The 20,714-nt window shown below is 39.0% G+C and overlaps 1 protein-coding gene across 4 annotated transcripts in view; it reads right to left on the bottom strand.

Annotated features, from left to right (window-relative positions):
• Nucleotides 1–316: 316 nt before the first annotated feature.
• MAP3K7CL (MAP3K7 C-terminal like) overlaps nt 317–20,714 on the bottom strand; it is a 45,921-nt gene continuing 25,523 nt past the window's right edge. For all 4 annotated transcript variants that reach the window (XM_084991910.1, XM_084991907.1, XM_084991909.1 and 1 more), the window contains 2 exons: nt 15,767–15,882; nt 317–1,460 (listed from right to left, as the gene is read on the bottom strand). In XM_084991910.1, coding sequence (XP_084848036.1) covers nt 1,280–1,460; nt 15,767–15,882 — 297 coding nt within the window. In that variant the 3' untranslated portion in view covers nt 317–1,279. The remainder of the gene's footprint in view (nt 1,461–15,766; nt 15,883–20,714) is intronic.

Genomic DNA, 20,714 nt, shown 5'->3' with positions numbered 1-20,714 from the left:
CCACAGCAGTGCAGGATCCGAGCCTTGTCTACAACCTACATCACAGCTCATGGCAACGCCGGATCCTTAACCCACTGAGCAAGGGCAGGGATCGAACCCGCAACCTCATGGGTCCTAGTCGGATTCGTTAACCACTGAGCCACGAGGGGAACTCCATAGCTCTGAGTTATCTTATATGAGAAACCATAGTCTTTCTAAGAAAAGGACTTTGGTGTTTTTGGGCCCTTCCAAATACAACTAAGAACAAATTCTGACAAGGGTTAGCCAATCCCAACTTTCAGCATAAAGGGTGGTTACGAAAAGGACAAAATACAGATTGAAGGTTTTGATCTGTGTTTAATGAAAAAGAAGTTACAGGAATAGAAATGGACATAAAACATAGAGATCAATTTGGGAAAATATGGTGATGGATAGAACAAGGAACAAATCATTTTAATCCTGAATTTACTCATATATTCTTATTAGTTATCACTGATTCAAAACATCACTTTAAATCCAAAACAGAATAATAGAATTTTGCTGATGGTTACATGGGAACTCACCGAAGAATGTCCAAACAATGCTTTTCTGTTTCCCCCAGAACACACACAAGCAAAAGCAGGGATGTTTACCAGGAGGTAACGTGGCATGAAGAAAATGCTGCCTTATCAGCTTTTTATTACAACAGCAAGTTAGCACTAGCAAATGTGCTTCTGGCACAAACATGCTTTCCACTAATATTTTCATGAGAAAGCTTTTATGATATGCAACCATTTATTCTTAGCTCAATCAGTAAGGGATTAAATCTAACTCTGGTGAACATAAACATAGGCAGAGAAGTTTTTGACAGTTCAGAATGGAGCAAGTCGAAATAATAAAGATGTGAAAATTAAAAATATGCAGATGTGAAACTGCAGTGAGCATCTTACTACTTTGTTCCATGGCTTAATTGTGTTCATGATCCTTAGCGGAGTCAGGCAATATTCTATTTCTAGCATTTTTACCCTGATAGACAGTATGGCCATATCTTGCTAAACAAGAAAAAAATATATATCTTTGGAAATGAATTATGAGCTCTGAAAACGTCTGGTAATAGGTTTGCTTTAATCACCTTGTTTAAAATAAAATATCCCTTCTCTCTAACTGGATCTGGCAAGCATTAAACTCATTAGTACAGACATTTGGCATGTGGGTAATAAGGAGAAGCATAGGTTTTACTCATTATCCCTTTAAAATAAAAATCTTTTGGCCAGCGCATAGCTGGCACCAACCTCTTACGCTCACATTGAAAAGTTTCAAGTTAGGACGAGCCCTGTCTTTTCTGATACTGTATTCTAAGTTTCTCCAGTTGTTCTACACACTGGGACTGGGCCAGCTTCAACGTCCGATTCTCCTCTGTCAGTGCCTCGAATTCCCGAACCAGCTGAGCAGCATCCAGCTTCTCCTTTTCTGCCTGATCCAGCTTGGCAATGAGCTCCTTTCTGAAGATTGGGGGCAGGCAAGGAAGAAGCACAAAACAAAATGCAAACAAATTAAATGGCACAGCAACAGCATCGTGGGATCCAAGCCGCATCTGCAACCTACACCACAGCTGATGGTAACGCCGGATCGTTAACCCACTGAGCAAGGGCAGGGATTTAACCCTCAACCTCATGGTTCCTAGTCGGATTCGTTAACCACTGCGCCACGACGGGAACTCCGTCAGTCTACTCTTTTAAATGTTACCCATTTCTGCTTGCCTCTAATGACTTGCTTTCATTTTTCCAGCGTCACAAATGTTAGATCCCTTTATTTTATGCTAGTACCTCTACTAGAGATATCCAAAATACTAAACGAACACTAAAGAAAACTCAATAAGTCCTCTGACAGTCAAAAAACGTGATTTTGTTTTTCTTTTCTTTTTTTGGCCTTGCCTGTGGCATGTGCAAGTTTCCCAGCCAGGGATCAAACTTGCACCACAGCAGTGTCCCAAGCCACTGCAATGACAACACCAGATTCTTAACCCACTGTGCCACAAGGGAACTCCAAAAACGGTGACCTTTTTAAGAGTACAACAAACTATAAAAATTATGGCTATTTTAGAGGGAAAAAAAAAAACAGAAAAATTAGTTTATAAATCACGAGGCTACCTATGGTCTTCACAATTGTTTGTCCTTTACCTAATTTTTGTCCTACAAATTAAGTTATTTATAATCTTTTGTTTTCTAGTTCTGTTTTCACAAGTCTTTATGAGGCTTCTTTGAACTAGGAAATTCCAAATGCTCCCTGTAGGTTTCCATGTTTTCCCCTAGTCCTTATATATATATCTCATCACCCTAATTAACAAAGCAATATATATACTTTTGGTGCTGACCTGACTAGAATTCTAGGAAGCAAGCTAAGGTTTTGAAGAGAACTTGGAGTAATAACACCTTAACCAAATTCAGTTCTCAGTAAATACTTGTAAATAATTCATTTATGTAAATACAGATAATACGGAGCTAAAGATTCCCACTTCATGTTTAGATTTAATAAACGCGACAACCCAAAACAGGTCCACTCCCCTTTTTTGTGTCAGTTAACCCTAAACTAGATGTATTGAATTGAATTCTCCTTTGCCTCAATATAAGAGTACGTCACATTTCTTCCTCCTCTGTAGAGAAAAGTGGGAAAAAACCTGGAAGACGGCTTTAACCAACTGATCAAACTTGACATCACTAGCAAAGAGATCAACAGATGTTGCATGCACCATAAAAGACATGACATCCTTTCTGGAGTGTCCCTGCCAAAAATGCGCAAGCCAGACAACCTCAGATTGAGGGAAATGGTACCAAATAGCTAGCCAGTACTATTTAAAACTGTTAAAACCGTTCCATATTTGGAAAAATTAAAGAGAAATGACAACTACATGCAACGTTCAATTCTTGACGGGGATTTTTAAAAAAAGCTGTGAAGGACATTATTGGGAGAGTGATGCAATCTAAATATGGACCGTAAATTAGATAATAGTACTGTACCAATGCTAACTTTCTTAATTTTAATTATTATACCAAGGTCAAGTGAGAGCATGGTCTTGAAAATACTCACTGAAGTATTCAGGGCAATGAACCATGTTATGTATATCTGTATACATCCCTGAGAGATGGTAGACAGACAGATGATAGATAGATAATAGATAGATAGATAGATAGATAGATAGATAGATAGATAGATAGATATCCCATGTCTCTAAGAGGGAAAGAGAACCCCAATACTGTGTAGTATTGGGAGAGGGATAATAAAGCAAAACTGGGGAAATTTTTAATAATTAATGAATCTAGGAGTGGAAATAAAGGGGTTCTTTATACTATTTTTGCAACTTTTCTATAAATTTGAAACTATCCAATTAAGCATTTACCCCAAGAAAAGGTTAAAAAGCAAATCAGAATAGAAGGTCTAGTATTTTCTTCCTGCATTCAGCAAACTGCCTTGTGCACATAATCTGGTGATTACTAAACCAAACCAGGCATTGGAAACAAAGTGTCCGACAGAGACAAAAGGAAGCATAAGAACATTGATCTGCATATACACAAAGTTCTTTAGGCGCTTATTGATCTTTGAATCTTCCATGGTGTTTAGAATATAAAGGCTCCTAATAAATACTTGTTGAATAAATCATTGAAAAGTAAGGCACCTCAGAGACAAATAACCTATATTTTAAGAAAATAGAGACTCAAAAGTGCTTAATCTGATAAAAAAAAAGTCACACACCTAAGAAAAAGCCATAAATCAAACTTATCCTTCTGATTAAAATGTTTAGATTCTTTGCCTCTGAGCATAGTTTAAGCAGTAAATGTCAGTAATTAAATATTAGTAAAGCTCCTTATGTAACTATATTAAAGGAATTGATTAGTAAAACTCATATAAGTGAAAAGAGGCAAGTCTCTAAACCCCTAAACCATCAGACCATCTGTCCTGTTATTTCCTTCCTTTCAAATTAACTGTGTCACACAATCATGGCTACTGACCTGGTTCCATATCTGACCTCATTTAAAACTCCTGAAGACATCTGTTATCAGTTTTGGCTGGTAGAGAGAATAAATCACAAAAATCACAGATTTTACACCTAAAAGGAATAGTCATGATTGTCTAATCCAATCTTCTTGCATCAGAGAAAGTCAATAATAATTTCTTCCTTACTGGAATCAAGAAGACTCAATTGATAGGTTTCTAAATTAGTTTCGTGTATTTGATAAGCAATTACATCTTTATTTAATGAATACTGTCAAAATGTCTGTTGCTTCTTGTCCAAGACCTATTTATGTAGATAAATCGGTGCTCATCCATTAGCAATTCTTAATTAAACCCTGGCACATCAAACTACAGAGATAATCTTATAAATAAATGATCTGAGGAACAAGTCAATATGTGTAATTGCCTAGAATGTGGTCTTGCTTTTGATTTCCTGTTCATCACTCCTATCACTCCTTTAACATAATGTGATAAAGGTATAGAAGACAATCATTACAGGAATCTTACTTCTGAAGTCAAGAACCTATAACATAGTTTTACACATGAGGTACCTAACAGTGAAAAAGTCTTAACCTTGGGTCTACCATAGATCATCTGCTGGCCCAAACCTAAGCCACATGCTTGGAAAATTGTTGATTTGCTAAAACAAATAAGAGAAGGGAAAATCCAAATGAATTGGTAAAGAAAACTTTGAAACTTTCTGGAAACTAATTCCAAAATTAGGGAGATTCTTTATGTTGCAGAAAGTTGGGAAATGGGTTCATCATTAAGACAAATATTTCTCTGTTTCTGCAAAGACCACTACTATGTTTCTTGGAATTCTCAAAGTCGACTATTTGGAACAGACAGTTGTTCCAAATAAAAGCTGACTGCGCTGATTGATTTAAACCACACTGTGAGTGGTTCTCAAAAGGGGTGTGGTCCAGTACAAGCATTTATACACAGGAGAGAAGTAGATGCTTTAAGATGAAAAAAAAGGATGTGAAAGTCCACCTATATTTTATGCAGGTAGAGGAACAATAAATGGTACTGAAATGGAATTTCCAGAACATATTGAAGACTTATAAATGAATGAGGCACAAGGAATAAACTTACTATATTTTGGAGATACAAAGGGCAACACAGTACCTTTGCAGAAAGATGTAAGATTTGCTCTAGAGTTTCTCAGCCTTGACACAATTGATCTTTTGGGCCAACTCATTGCTGCTGGAGGCTATCCCATTCATTGGCATTATAGAAGGTTTAGCAGAATCCTCAGCCTCCATTCCCTAGATACCAGAAGCACCTCCCCTCATCCCAGGTCATCATGACCAAAAATGTCCCCAGACATTGCCAGCATCCTGTGGGTAGGAGGCTGAGGAATCAGCCCAGTTAAAAAACATTACTTTACGAGTTTCCATCATGGCTCAGCAGTAAAAAAACTGACTAGTATCCATGAGGATGCAGGTTCAATCTCTTGCCCCACTCAGTGGGTTAAAGATCCAGCATTGCCGTGAGCTGTGGTGTAGGTTGCAGACATGGCTCAGATCCTGCATTGCTGTGGCTGTGGCATAGGCTTGGAGCTACAGCTCCAATTCGACCCCTAGCCTGGGAATTTCCATATGCTGCAGGTGCAGCCCTAAAAAAAAAAAAAAAAACACACACAAAAAAAAAAAAACACAAAAAACAAAAAACAAACCACTACTTTATAGGAAATGGAGGTTTGCTCTATCAATCACCCCAAAAAGAGTTAATTCCTGGAATAGGAGTAGGTAAGTGTTTTCTCATTTAGCTCCCTTAAAGATAGGAGCTCTTCCTTTAGCAAGGGAGACTTAATTCAGGGCACCCCCATGGAGGAGGTGCCTTTGAATATGGTTCCAGACAGAAAGGATTAGGTGGAAAGATACCTGGGAATAAGATTTCAGTTAAAAGACTGGGCTGCCTGTAATGAGGTGGTATAAAAGGCCCAAATTATTATGATTGGGGCAAAAAATGGATATTGTAGGAGTTCCCATTGTGGCTCAGCAGCTTAAGAACTTGACTAGTATCCATAAGGATGCAGGTTCGGTCCCTGGCCCTGCACAGTGGGTTAAGGCTCCAGTATTACTGAAAGCTGCAGGTCATAGATGCATCTCAGATCTCACATTGCTGTGGCTATAATGTAGGTCAGAAGCTGCAGCTCCAGTTCGAACCTTAGCTGTAGAACTTCAATTTGCTGCAGGTGTGCCCATAAAAAGAAAAAGAAAAGTGAAATCTCACAGTCTGATGAAATATGGATACTGGGATTTCAGATAGAATTAAATTCTAAAATGAAAGAATCCCCTTGGCTACACCTCATCTCAGAGCAAAGTGAAGATCCAAGATAGTTCTTTGGTCCTTTTAACTCATTCACTCAACAAATATTTGTTGAAACCCTATTGCAAACCAAGCCCTGTCCTCAATTCTTAAGACATGGAAACAACCTAAATGTTTTTTGACAGATGAATGGATTAAGATGTGGTACATATACACAATGGAATACTACTCAGCCATTAAAAAAGAACAAAATAATGCCATTTGCAGCAACATGGATGGAACTAGAGATTCTCATACTAAATGAAGTAATTCAGAAAGAAAAAGACAAATAACATATGATATCACTTATATCTGGATCTAATATATGGCACAAATGAACCTTTCCATGGAAAAGAAACTCATGGACTTGGAGAACAGACATGTGGTTGCCAAGAGGGAGAGGGAGGAAGTGGGATGGACTGGAAATTTGGGGTTCATAGATGCAAACTGCTGCATCTGGAGTAGATAATCAAAGAGATCCTGCTGTATAACACAGGGAGCTACATCTAGTTGCTCATGATGGAACATGATGGAGGGTAATGTAAGAAAAAGAATATATATATGTATGACTGGGTTGATTTGCTGTACAGTAGAAATTGACAGAACACTGTAAATCAACTATAATGGAGAAAATAAAAATCATAAAATAGTAAAATTTTTAAGAGAAGATATGGTACATATAAACAATGGAATACTACTCCAGCCATAAAAAAGACACACTAATGCCATGTGCAGCAACATGGATGAAACTAGAGATTTTCATAGTAAGTGAAGTGAGCCAGAAAGAAAAAGACAAATACCATATGATATCACCTATTTGTGAAATCTCAATGTGGTGCAGATGGTGTTATCTACAAAGCAGAAACAGATCATAGCCAAGGAGAGCTGACTTGTGGTTCCCGGGGGGGAGGAGGAAGGGAGTGGGATGGATGGGCAATTTGGGGTTTGGGGATGCAAACTATTCTATTTGGAATAGATAGGCAATGGGCTCCTACTACACAGCACATGGAACAGTGTGTGATTGGGTCACTCTGCTATACAACAGAGATTGAAGAAACATTGTAAATCAATTATACTTTAATAAAAATTAATAAAAAAACAAAAATAAATTAAAATAAAATAATAAAAAATAAATTAAAAATAAATAAAATAGCTTAATAGCCAGGTTAGTTTTCAGAAGCATATCTCCACTGTTGGAAAATGAATTCAAATCCTATAACTTAAACAAAAGCTATCTTTTTTTTTTTTTTTTTGGTCTTTTTGCCATTTCTTGGGCCGCTCCCGCAGCACATGGAGGTTCCCAGGCTAGGGGTCTAATCGGAGCCATAGCCACCAGTCTATACCAGGGCCACAGCAACGCAGGATCCGAGCCGCGTCTGCGACCTACACCACAGCTCACAGCAACGCCAGATCCCTAACCCACTGAGCAAGGGCAGGGATCAAACCCGCAACCTCATGGTTCCTAGTCGGATTCGTTAACCACTGCGCCACAACAGGAACTCCACAAAAGCTATCTTACCCACATGAGACATCTTGGGAAAGAGGATAGAACTTTGCCCCATATTACTACTTACCCTGCAAGCACGTGTGGAGAAATATTTCTATTTACTGTTTCTGTATGACAGTGGAAACCTAATTTCTGAGGGCTGTATAAATATTTAAGAAAAATATGCTTGGAATCAAAGTGAGGTTTGGCTTTCAATATTTTCTAACTGTGGTATATTTTTCCAAAGAAAATTATACCCTGAAGTGAAGCAAATAAAACACATAAAATTGAACTTCCTCTGGTTGGCCCTTGTAAAGTCTCCCACCTATCACCCTCTCCATCCGCAATCCTTGAGAGATTCCCCAGAACACATTAAAAACCTCTGCCTTAGAGTTCCCATTGTGGCTCAGTGGATTAAGTACCTGACACAGTCTACGTGAGGATGCAGGTTCAATCCCTGGCCTTGCTCAGTGGGTTAAGGATCCTGCCAATTGTGGATCTGCCAATTGTGGCGCAGGACACAGCTGCAGCTCTGATTCGACTTCCAGCCCAGGAACCTCTATATGCTGCAGTGCAGCCATGAAAGAAAGAAAGAAAGAGAGAGAGAGAGAGAGAGAGAGAGGAAGGAAGGAAGGAAGGAAGGAAGGAAAGAAAGAAAGAAAGAGAGAGAGAGAGAGAGAAAGAAAGAAAGAAAGAAAGAAAGAAAGAAAGAAAGAAAGAAAGAGAAAGAAAGAGAGAGAGAGAGAGAGAGAGAAAGAAAGAAAGAAAGAAAGAAGGGGAAAGAAAGAAAGAAAGAAGGGGAAAGAAAGAGAGAGAGAAAGAGAGAAAGAGAGAAAGAAAGAAAGAAAGAAAGAAAGAAAGAAAGAAAGAAAGAAAGAAAGAAAGAAAGGGGAGGGAAGACGGAAGGGAGGGAGAGAAAAAATGTTTATGGTTAAACATAAAAATGTCTTGGGAGTTCCCTGGTGGCTTAGCATGTTAAGGATACAGTGTTGTCACTGACATGGCTTAGGTTGCTGCTGTGGCCAGGGTTCATCTCTTGCCCAGGAACTTCCACATGCTATGGGCATGGCCAAAAAACAACAACCAAAAAGCCTCCTGTTGAAAATTCCAGAATTGGAGTTCCTGTCATGGCTCAGTGGTTTAACAAATCCGACTAGGAACCATGAGGTGAGGTTGAGGGTTTGATCCCTGGCCTTGCTCAGTGGGTTAAGGATCCAGCGTTGCCGTGAGCTGTAGTGTAGGTTGCAGACGAGTTGGATCCCGCGTTGGTGTGGCTGTGGTGTAGGCCGGTGGTTACAGCTCCAATTGGACCCCTAGCCTGGGAACCTCCATATGCCTTGGGAGCGGCCCAAGAAATGGCAAAAAGACAAGAAAAAAAAAAAAGAAAGAAAGAAAGAAAATTCCAGAATAAATTAAATACCATGACTAAAAATAAATCAAAATAGGGCTATTTCTAGACTGTGCCTTTACAAATTACATATGTTCCCTCTTCCTGCATCCTGATATGTTCCCCTCAACATGTTATTGCTTCTTCAATCATCATTTTATGTGTTTTAAAGGGACATGAAAATACAAGTCTGCTATTGATTGTGGTATTCACATATGAAAAACTCTTTCTAATGTTTTGCCACTAAAATTAATTCGCCACTAAAAAAAATATTTTTTCAATTCAATAGTAAAAAGACAACTCAGTTTTAAAATGGGCATGGGGGAGGGGTAGATTAGGAGTTTGGGATCAACAGATACATACTGCTATATATAAAATAGATAAATAGAAGTTCCTGCTGTGGTGCAATGGGATCAGCAGCATCTTGGAAGTGCTGGACACAGGTTTGATCCCCAGTGGATCAAGGATCTGGCATTGCTGCAGCTGTGGTTTGGGCTGCAACTGCAGCTTGGATCTGATCCCTGGCTTGGGAACTCCATATGCCGTGGGGCAGCCAATAAATAAATAAAATAGATAAACAATAAGGACCTACTGTATACCATAGGGAACTCTACTCAATATTTTGTAATAACCCATATGGGGAAAAAAACCTGAAAAAGAATGCATACACATATATGCACACACACATACATATGTAACTGATTCACTTTGCTATGCACCCAAAACTAACCCAACATTGTAAATCAACTATACTCCAATACATTTTTTAAAAATAAATCAGAAAATAATAAATAAAAATGAACAAAGGGTCTGAATGGACATTTCTCTAAGAAGGCACAGAAATGTCAAAAAGCACACGAAAAGGTGTCCAGCATTTTTAGCTATCAAGTGTAAATTGATGCCACAAAGCAACACCATTTTACACCCACCAGCATGGCTATAATCAAAAAGACATAATAAGTGTTGAAAAAGATGTAAGAAATTGGAATCTTCATACATCTCTCTCTGATGGTACTGCCACTTCAGAAACAGTCTGGCAGCTCTTCAAAAGGTTACATGTTGAATTATTATATGAGCCAGCAATTCTACTCCTAGCTACACACCCAAGTGAATTGAAAAGATGTGTCCACACAAACACCTACACATGAATGTTTGTAGCAGCATTATTCACAATATCCAAAAGTACAAACAATACAAATGTCCATCAACTCACAAACGGATACATACATGTGGTATATCCATGTAATGGAATATCATGTGACAATAAAAAGAAATTATTTTATTGCCCTTTGCTTTATTGTGCTTCGCAAATATCGTATTTTTTACAGATTACAAGTTTCTGGCAAACCTGCATTAAGTCTACTGCACCATTTTTTCAACAGCATTTACGCATTTTGTGTCTCTGTGTCACATTGTGGTAATTCTTACAATATTTCAAACTTTTCACTGTTAATACATTTGTAATGGGGATCTGTGTGCAGGGATCTTTGATATTATTATTGCAAAAAGACCACAATTCACTGAAGGCTCAAATGATGGTTAACAGTTTTCAGCAATAAAGTGTTTTGTTTTGTTTTATTCTATTCCTTTTTTAGGGTTGCACCTGCAGCATATGGAAGTTCCCTGAGCTCATGGTTGAACTGGGGCTGTAGCTGCCAGCCTACACCAAGCTCACAGCAATGCCAGATCCTTAACCCACTGAGCATGGCCAGGGATCAAACCTGCATCCTCATGGATACCAGTCGAATTCTTAACCTGCTGAGCCACAACAGGAACTCCAATAAAGTGTTTTTTAATTAGGATATATATATATACATTTTTAGACATAATGTTATTGCACACTTACTAGATTACAGTATAGTGTAAACATAGATTTTCTATACATTGAGAAACAAACAAAAAAATTGTGATTCTCTGTTGTGATATTTGCTTTATTGTCATGGTTTGGAACCAAACCTGCAGTATCTTCAAGGTCTTCCTGCACTGAAATGTGCTAAGACAGGGATGAACCTATAATGTTATGCTAGTGAAAGAAGCCACTCACAAAAGACCACACACTGCATGGTTCCATTTATCTGAAATACCCAGAATAGGCAAAAACACATGGATGGAAAGCAGATTAGTGGTTGCCAGTGGCCCGGGAGGGGGAGGAGGGACTGGGGAGTCATTTCTCAGGGGTATGAGGTTTCTTTCCTGGGCGATGAAAATGTTCTAAAATCATGATCATGGTTGCATAACTTTGAGTCTCCCAAAGACCACAGAATTATTTTTTAAACCACTGAATTATTCCTTTTAAGTTATATAACATTTTTCCAACACAATTTTTTTGAGCATTTATCTCTTCTTCTGACATCCTAAGTCAGTCTTTTGAACACCACAGCAGCTAGCAAAATTTTTCGTACATAGAGCAGAGTAATACTTTCTCCTCTGAACAAGATAAACACAAAGCAGCCTTTACTAACTGTAAATCTAATTGTTGAACTAACTGTAGTTTAACCATGTACTTTAAAAACTTTCAAACAATTCAGTGATACATTTCAGATGCCATAAAATATCTATACCTCACTTCTATGAGTTTCCATCACATACCAAAAAAAACACATATGCTATATAAAAATGTGTATAATATTGATTGAAAAAAAGCATGTACACATTTTATGTTAATAACTATGCAATTATATAAAAATATCTCTTCACATTCAAAAGGCCTAGAAAAAAAGGCAAAAATGATAGTATGAATTCTGTAAAGATGTCAGAATTCTTGGTGATTTTTTAAAGTTTTCAATACAATTGTCTTTCTCTTTTTTAATGGGGAAGAGAAAATTTTCCCTTGAAAGTAAGAACAAGCTTTTGTACATCGCTGGTCAATAAACCAGAAGCAATTCTTTAAATTAAATTCACTGCATGCTGAGTTTGTAATCCTAGAAAATATTTAACTCTCTTTATCCATCCAACCAACAGACATGATTTAAAATAATAATTATAACCAACTCGCCTTTCTTCTCTCCAAACTGGATCCAGGGAGACCCCCTCTGGAGATGAGAGAGAAGTTCAGCTTAACCTGTGCCCATAGGGCTCCAATATTTTAAAATGCTCTTTTAAAATACCTGGGTTAACCCAACAACAAGGTCCTACTATATAGCACTGGGAACTATACTCAAAATTCTGAGATTAAACCATAATGGAAAAGAATAAAAGGACCTATACATATGTCTAACTGAATCACTTTGCTGTACAACAGAAATTAACACAACATTGTAAATCAACTATACTTCATTAACAAAATAAAATACCTGGGTTAGTGTCTCTGTGTGTTTATCTTACACTAGCCAATCACCAAAAGTAACATAATCGGTCACACTTTATTAAATGACAGGGAAGAAATTTTCATCCAAACGATCAAAAAAAAAAAAAAAAAAAAAGGAGATCTAATTGACTTGGTTCAAATCCATTTGGCCCAATTTTTCTTGCTTCAACACAAAGACTGCTCAGGAAAATATCTGTTGCAAAATGAATTTCTGCTTCAGTAAAGTGTTAATGAAAACACAGATCACCCATAACCCTTGGAGGACCAACCTCATTTATTTGTAAATATAAATAAGCATACTTTCAACTTCAACAATTTATCTTAGCAATTCTTTATGGCTGATATTGACTCCATGTTTTAAATACAGGCCATACAAATTACAAGTAAAAAATGAATTAAGAAGAGGATATTACTATCTCCTATAATCAGCCCCCTGGTGTTTCATCCCATGTGCAGCTCCCTGTGCAGTGACTGGGATACAAAGAGATATTAAAGGTTGTCCAGGTAGACACAGTCAGAAAGACAGGACATAAACCTCAGTGAATAACTACCGATAACATTAGCCTACAAAAAATATCGCAGGAAGCAATTTCAGTGAATTTTCTTTCACCCAGGAAAAACACTGATCCCTATGGGATGGGTGGGGCAGCGATCCAGGCTAAATTCCTCCTGGGTAGCATCTGGATAAGCCAAGAGGATGATGGGAGACTCTAAATGAAGAATCTAGTGAGAGCAGGGGTGTCAAGGCAGGAAAAGTGAATAGGCCAATGTAGCTGAGGAGGAAGGATGAGCTAAAACATTCTACAGAGGTACTAAGGTAGCTCTTGCAACCCAGGCCAAAAACTGGATGTTCTTCTCTAGCAATGTGAAAGCACAGTCAGCGAAACCAGTTACAATATTACATGGACCAAGATTTGAAGTAACAGGTCCTGATCCCACATGGCAGAAGTGGGAATAAAGAAAAAGAAATCTGAGAGACTTTATAAAAAAAAGAAGGAAAAAATAATCAAAGAATTTGCCTTTGCCTCACATCTAGTCAAATTATTGAGGGAGGAAAAAAAAGAAAAAAAAAAAAAAAAAAAAAAGACAACATCATGGTTTCAAGAAAACTCCAGGAGTTCCCATCATGGCGCATCAGAAACGAATCTGACTAGGAACCATGAGGTTTCGGGTTCAATCCCTGGCCTCGCTCAGTGGGTTAAGAATCCAGCATTGCCGAAAGCTGTGGTGTAGGTTGCAGATGCTGCTCGGATCTGGCGTTGATGTGGCTGTGGCTGTGGCGTAGGCCAGCAGCTGTAGCTCTGATTGGACCCCTAGCCTGGGAGCATCCATATGCCGTGGTGCAGCCCTAAAAAAAAAAAAAAACCTCCAAAGTTCAAATGTGTTTGGGGAGGAAGTAAGATTAGTTTTGCAGAAACAGTAGGAGTATATTTCATTAAAAGACCGAATGAATCAGTCTGCTGTTATCCTAGTGTATTTTTTGAATGCAACCTACAAAAATATAAACTCATAAAATATAATTTGGTAGGTAAATCTGCCATTGCCCCCCAGAAAAGCTACATATGGGGTCAATTTAAATAACAAAGTCCTCTATCACCTTCAATCTAAAATGTTTACAAATAAGTACATAATTAGCTGGGGCTGTTTTTCCTGTTACAATACCACAGCTCACGCACACGAACACACACTGGAAGATAACATTTAAAGGCTACTGGGGAGTTCCTATCCTGGTTCAGCGGAAATGAATCTGACTGGTATCCATGAGGACACAGGTTTGATCCCTGGCCTTGCTCAGTGGGTTAAGGATCTGGGATTGCTGTGAGCTATGGTGCAGGTCACAGATGTGGCTCAGATCCTGTGTTGCTGTGGCTGTGCACGGGCGGCAGCTACAGCTCAGTTTCAGTCCCTAGCCTGGCAACCTCCATATGCCTCGGGTGCAGCCCTAAAAAGACCAAAAAAAAAAAGCTACTAATTACACAAGTCCACCTTTAACTCCATCACCAGTCACATTATTAGTAAGCTTCTTCAGTTCCTTTATGAAATTTTTTTTTGGGGGGGCTCAGATTATGCGTAAATGTGCAAGCTGAGCATTCCAACCCATTTATGAAAACTCTTACACCAAAAAGAAAGTCTACAGAATTTCTCTTCAGATATATGAAAGAAAAGTTGTGTTTCTGATGGCCTCATAAACATCTTTCGATTCCCTTTAAAAGCCCAGGTACGACCTTTGTTTGAAGCACAACAGAACAAGGAAGTAAGAAAATATTTGTAACATGCTAACTATGGACTTACACTAAGTGCAGAAGTCTGACCCAAAAACCCATGCTGCTCGCCACTGTGCTATATTGTCCAATCACCATTTTGGGGTGTCTCCAAAAGGTTTCAAGAATTTCACAAATCTCTCAAAACAAAATATATTTAATTCTATTCATTTAAACATTGTTTTAGGGAGTTCCCGTTGTGGCTCAGCAGATGAAGAACCCGACTAGTGGCAGTTCCTGACATGGCTCAGTGGTAATGAACCCGACTGGTATCCATGAGCACTTGGGTGTGCTCCCTGGCCTTGCTCAGTGGGTGAAGGATCCAGTGCTGCCGTGAGCTGTGGTGTAGGTCACAGACATGGCTCAGATGCCGAGTTGCTGTGGCTGCCGTGTAGGCTGGTAACTCCCATTCGACCCTTAGCCTGGGAACCTCCATATGCCATGGGTGGGGCCCTAAAAAGACATAAATAAATAAATAAGTAAATAAAATAAATAAATAAATAAATAACTCACAGGACTTAGGTGGCTATAAAATGCAGTTACTCAGCTAATACACTGACATTATCCCAAAGAGCCACCCGGGGGCTTCTTTGCTTGATCTGGGTACTCCACCTTTGAAGTATTAATGAAAATTCACCCCAAGATAAAGTGCTTGGGGGGGGGTCTTTGGGGACATTCATGGGAACATCACTCGGCTCTTGGTGGGCTTTGTAATTCCCTGAACTTAAAAAAAAAAAAAATGCTTATTAAAAAATTAACTTTCGAGGAGGAAGCACTCCTGCTGTCCCTCTCATGGCTCTGCAAAGCGTGTTATCCGGCAGTTACTTTTGGATCATTTCTAGAATCGAACGTGACCTAGCTGTAACCTCTGAACCACAGAATGTCAGCCCATGTCCCCTCCTGTCTCTCTCCCTCTTGCCCCCATGCTCAGCCTGCCCCTTCCCCCAGGGCCTAACCCCCCTCCCCTCCCCCTCTCCCCTTCTGTCCCCTCCCTTCCGGGACCAGCAGCCCGTGTTCAGAGCGATCAAGGCAACAGCACTTACTTTCTTTCCTCAAGCAGGGCGATTTCCTTTTTAACCTCACGGTATTCTTCCGCTATTTGGCAGTGCTGCTTGAACACCTGCATGGATTCCATGGAGTCGTGACAAGGCGGCAGAGGCTTCACAAACAACAAAAGGAAGAAATCAGTCCATTTCCTTGCCTCGTAATAGATGACTAACCACTGTGCCCTACTGATGTTCTTTAGAGGAAGATGTTTTGCAGGAGACGAGCCCTGTCCGTCAACCCTGGGCAGGGTTTTGCTGCCTCTACTGGGCCAGCGGAAGAGAAGGAGTCTGGTCCCCCCCATATCCATTTTCCAGTGTTACTCGCCGGGGCCCAAGTCAGAGCCATGAGACAGGTCAGTTACCTGCCATACACTGCAGTGACAATAAGTCACCTCCTAATTCTGTACTTTCCTCCAGAAATCTTAAATTCAGCCTTAGAGAATTAGTGCTGGGGATATATTTCAGTTGTGTGTTTCTTTCTTTCTTTTCATTTTTTTTTTTTTTGGTCTTTTTGCCATTTCTTGGGCCTCTCCCGAGGCGTATGGAGGTTCCCAGGCTAGGGGATCCAATCAGAGCTGTAGCCACGGTCCTATGCCAGAGCCACAGCAATGCGGGATCCGAGTCGCGTCTGCAACCTACACCACAGCTCACAGCAACGCCGGATCCTTAACCTACTGAGCAAGGCCAGGAATCGAACCCTGAAACCTCATGGTTTCTAGTCGGATTCGTTAACCACTGAGCCAAGACGGGAATTTCCTCAGTTGTCTGTTTCAATCATCCCTTGCTTTCTATTCCTGTAGCCCAGAGGCATAACCTCATGTTAGGGACTGAAGTAGGACAAGGAGAAAGGCTCTCTTCTGAAAACTGCATCCCACCTGTTCTGGAAATAATGCTTGCAAGGATTAATGAACCATAGGAAACCCATATAAAATGATGCTTATAACGTGTGCGGCCAAAGAAAACAAGGATTCCTATCTTTGCTTTTCTCCCATCTGTAAGGGAAACAAAGGCAGCATGCAAGCCTTTCTAACCATAACATGCTGAAAATCCTGTTTCCAGGAGTTGTTAAAGAACTAGCTATCGGAGTTCCCATCGTGGTGCAGTAGTTAATAAATCCGACTAGGAACCATGGGGTAGTGGGTTCGATCCCTGGCCTTGCTCAGTGGGTTAAGGATCCAACGTTGCCGTGAGCTGTGATGTAGGTTGCAGACACGGCTGGGATCCTGAGTTGCTGTGGTTCTGGCATAGGCCAGTGGCTACAGCTCTGATTGGACCCCTAGCCTGGGAACCTCCTTGCATCAGGAGCAGCCCTAGAAAAAGCAAAAAGACAAAAAATTTAAAAATAAAATAAAGAACTATTTATCCCCAGGTTTGTAATTCTAAGTTCTAATTAGCAACAAGTTATTAAAAGCATGACTTTGAGAAACACTAGTTAACAGTCTTTTAAAGAGCTTTTTTATCACCCTTTTCAATTATTTATAGAAAAGTGTTACATAATCCCTGGGAAATATGACTTAATTGTTAAATAGGCTCTTCAGTCTCATCCTTTTTTCATGATAGTCTATACATGTAAACTATGTGTCTGACAAGGCCATAATCACAATTTCATGAGTGAATGAAAACTAATGAATTTCTTACTACTTGCACCTCTAATTATATACTTCAAGAACACAGATTTCTTTGCATGTCATGTTTAGTGGCCCCACCGAAGATGCAAACGAAATTCTAGAATGTTCTACGAAATTCTATATAATCTGATTGATAAATAAGATGACCCTTTCTATTTATCACAAAGCCTCTGAGTAGAGATCTTCTTCAGTCTAATGTTCTCCCAATTGAGTTGTTTTTTTTTTTTTTGGTGCCCAGAGATATTCTAAAGGAAGTAAAATTTGCAATAAATGTGGATGAAATTTACCTTTATGTGGAACATCTGTTGTGTTCTAACCCATGGAAAATCTACTAATGTTTATATTATGTAGCATCTTTCCCTACTGACTCACAAACACATTCACAGCATAAACTCAGCCTGTTGGAAACACTTTGAGAACATTAGTCCTTTCTGTAGTGAAATAAATTGAAAAGTCCTGCCCAGGAGTATGACAGTATAAACTCATCGCATGAGATAAAGCCATTGCCAAAGGCATTCAGAACTCCTGGCTCTTCCAGCCCTAGAAATCACCACTCCTTCATCAATTTTCACCTGTTACACTGGCAAATTACCAGGTGTAACAGTAAGGAGAATGAAAACAATTTCCTCTGGCACCCTAGCCAAGCTGCTATTAAATCATCCATGCCCTGTTAAAGGATTTGCATACTGGAAAGCTCTACGACTCGACACATTCTATTTCCTGTTCTTATGAACACTCATAAACTACACTCAGGTCAACCCATAACTTGCCACATGGAGGTACCTGAACCACAAATTCAGCACAGTCACCTGTGTGACTGGCAAAAGATTCTAGGTCTCCATGTTTGCCTGCCTAAGAGGATATAGATGAAAAGGGAGAAATGCCTTTTGCTCCTATACTTTACCAATTATCTTGAAAATTACCAAGATAATTTTCTTAAGAAGAGAGAAGCCTCTTCTCCCCTCTTGGCTTGCCACCCTGCAATGCTTTTTATTAAGGAGGAAATGTTCTTGTGACTTCTTATTTTATTGGGAGTTTCCAATTATGGCAAATTTGAAGATGGTCTTACGTGCAGGTCACATGAGCATGCTAAGGAGACATGAGAGTAGGGAGTAGTTCAGGCTATATTCACTATCCTCTTATGCTCTCGGCAGATGATCATCACAATATTTTCACCATTGCCCACAATTAAGAAGTAGTGCCAGCTAAAAAAGAACAAGTCAAAAATACTTAGTGTTCAAGTGTTTCAGGAAGCGAAAGGATGTCAGGTGTCACTTCAGCCTCCGGTTCCTACCAGTCCTGTCTTCATCCCAGCCTGACATGTAACTTAGAACCACTACAAGTTCTCCCACTTTGCATGAAAGCATTAAAGAGCAACAGAGATTTGCTTGAGCAAGGAGGGAAGTTATATTGCACAATCCTCCACAACACTGTAAAGTTATCTCAGTTGCCAGGGACTATGGGGGTGTGGGATAAATGAGGAGTTGCTGTTTAATGGGGATAGAAGTTCATCTCTGCAGGATGAAAAAGTTCTGGAGATTGATTGCACAACAGTATAAATATGCTAAACACTGCTTAATGGTACACTTAAAATTGATTATGATGAGAACATTTATGCCATGTGTTTTTACTACAATAAAGAAAAGTGAATGCTATATGTGGAGAAAACCATAGTTCAAAAAGATACAGGCACCCCAATGTTAGTTGTAGCCCCATTTACAAGGAAGCAAACTAAACATCATTGACAGAGGACTGAATAAAGAAGATATGGTACATATATACAATTGAATATTACTCAGCCATAAAAAAGAATGAAATAGTGCCATTTGCAGCAACATGGATGGACCTAGAGATTATTATACTAAGTGAAGTAAGTCAGGCAGAGAAAGACCAGTATCATATGACGTCCCTTATATGTGGAATCTAAGAAAATATGTTGCAAGTGAACTTATTTATAAAACAGTAACAGATTCACAGATCTCAAAATCAAACTTGTGGTGACCAAAGGGTAAAAGTGGAGGGAAGGAATAAATTAGAACTTTGAGATTAACATATACACACTACTGTGTATAAAATAGGTAACTAACAAAAACCCACTGCATGGCACAGGGAACTCCACTCAATACTCTGTAATAACCTATAGGGGAAAAGAATCTGAAAAAGAATGGATATATGCATATATATAACTGACTCACTTTTCTGTACACCCCAAACTAACACAACATTGTAAATCAACTATACTTACCCAATAAATTTAAAAAAAAAAATTCTTTAAATTGATGCAAAAAAAAAAAAATTATCGCTGGATCCTTCTGCTGCCTCCAGCCTATCTTCTAAGCACTGCTACCAGGACTCCCTGCATTCACACCCTACCTTTCTGTCCTTCTCAGATTTCTCCCCAAGGAACTTAACATTTCTCACCCTTTTATAATTTGAAGCCATTTGCCACTAACCCCAAACATTGCTGGACAGATCAACGTGCCCTCTGGTCAGCAGGATTCACTGTCCTTAGAAGGCATTTGACATCATTGGCTGTTTACCCCAGCTCAGGAAACTCATCAAAGAATTTTTCAAACACATAATGTTGTCATCTCAACAGCACTTCTGGTGAATAAGAGTATTAAAATATTTGAGTTTTATACCTGATAGACAATGTATAACTACAGAGTAAGGAAGGATGCGTCCTGTGTAACATAACGCACTCTCCTTGTTTGATAATATAATGTGTGTGTGTGTGTGTGTGTGTGTGGGTGAAGTACCATAAGATCCTCACCAAGGCTGTCTCTTACCTTCTTATCAACCCTCAAAATGGAGACACTGTGTAACCAACAGTTCACTGAATGAAGTGTTTGAGGAAACAGATTCCTAAAATTCCAGCACAAGAGTTAGGTTTCCGCTTTAAAAATGGAGCTACTAGTAGGCTTACATCATGTGACATTTAAAACACTGGCACTCATGAATTAATCAGCAGTACATGGATTTAAGATACTATGCAACATGTGTTCACACATTAAAAACTAAAAAATAACTTAAAAGAATGCCTCCATAACCAGTTGAAAAAACATCTATTAACGTCTCAGAATAAAAAATTGATACTGTTATGTCAATGTAGCTGATTTACAATATTGTGTTAGTTTCAGGTGTACAGCAAAGTGATTTGATAATATGTATACATATATGTGCTCTTTTTCAGACTTTTTTCCATGATGGGTCATTATAAAGTATTGAATATATTTCTCTGTGCTATACAACAAATCCTTTTTGTTTATCTGTAACACTTTTATTTTTATTTCAATTCTCATTGCTTGATTTTGACT

Source organism: Sus scrofa, chromosome 13 (assembly GCF_054392235.1).
Source record: "Sus scrofa isolate SSC_HxYL_T2T_F1_AM1 chromosome 13, Sscrofa_HxYL_maternal_Yorkshire_Landrace_v2.0, whole genome shotgun sequence".
In the NCBI taxonomy this organism is placed as follows: Eukaryota; Metazoa; Chordata; class Mammalia; order Artiodactyla; family Suidae; genus Sus; species Sus scrofa.
This window is presented reverse-complemented; position numbering and strand designations above follow the sequence as displayed.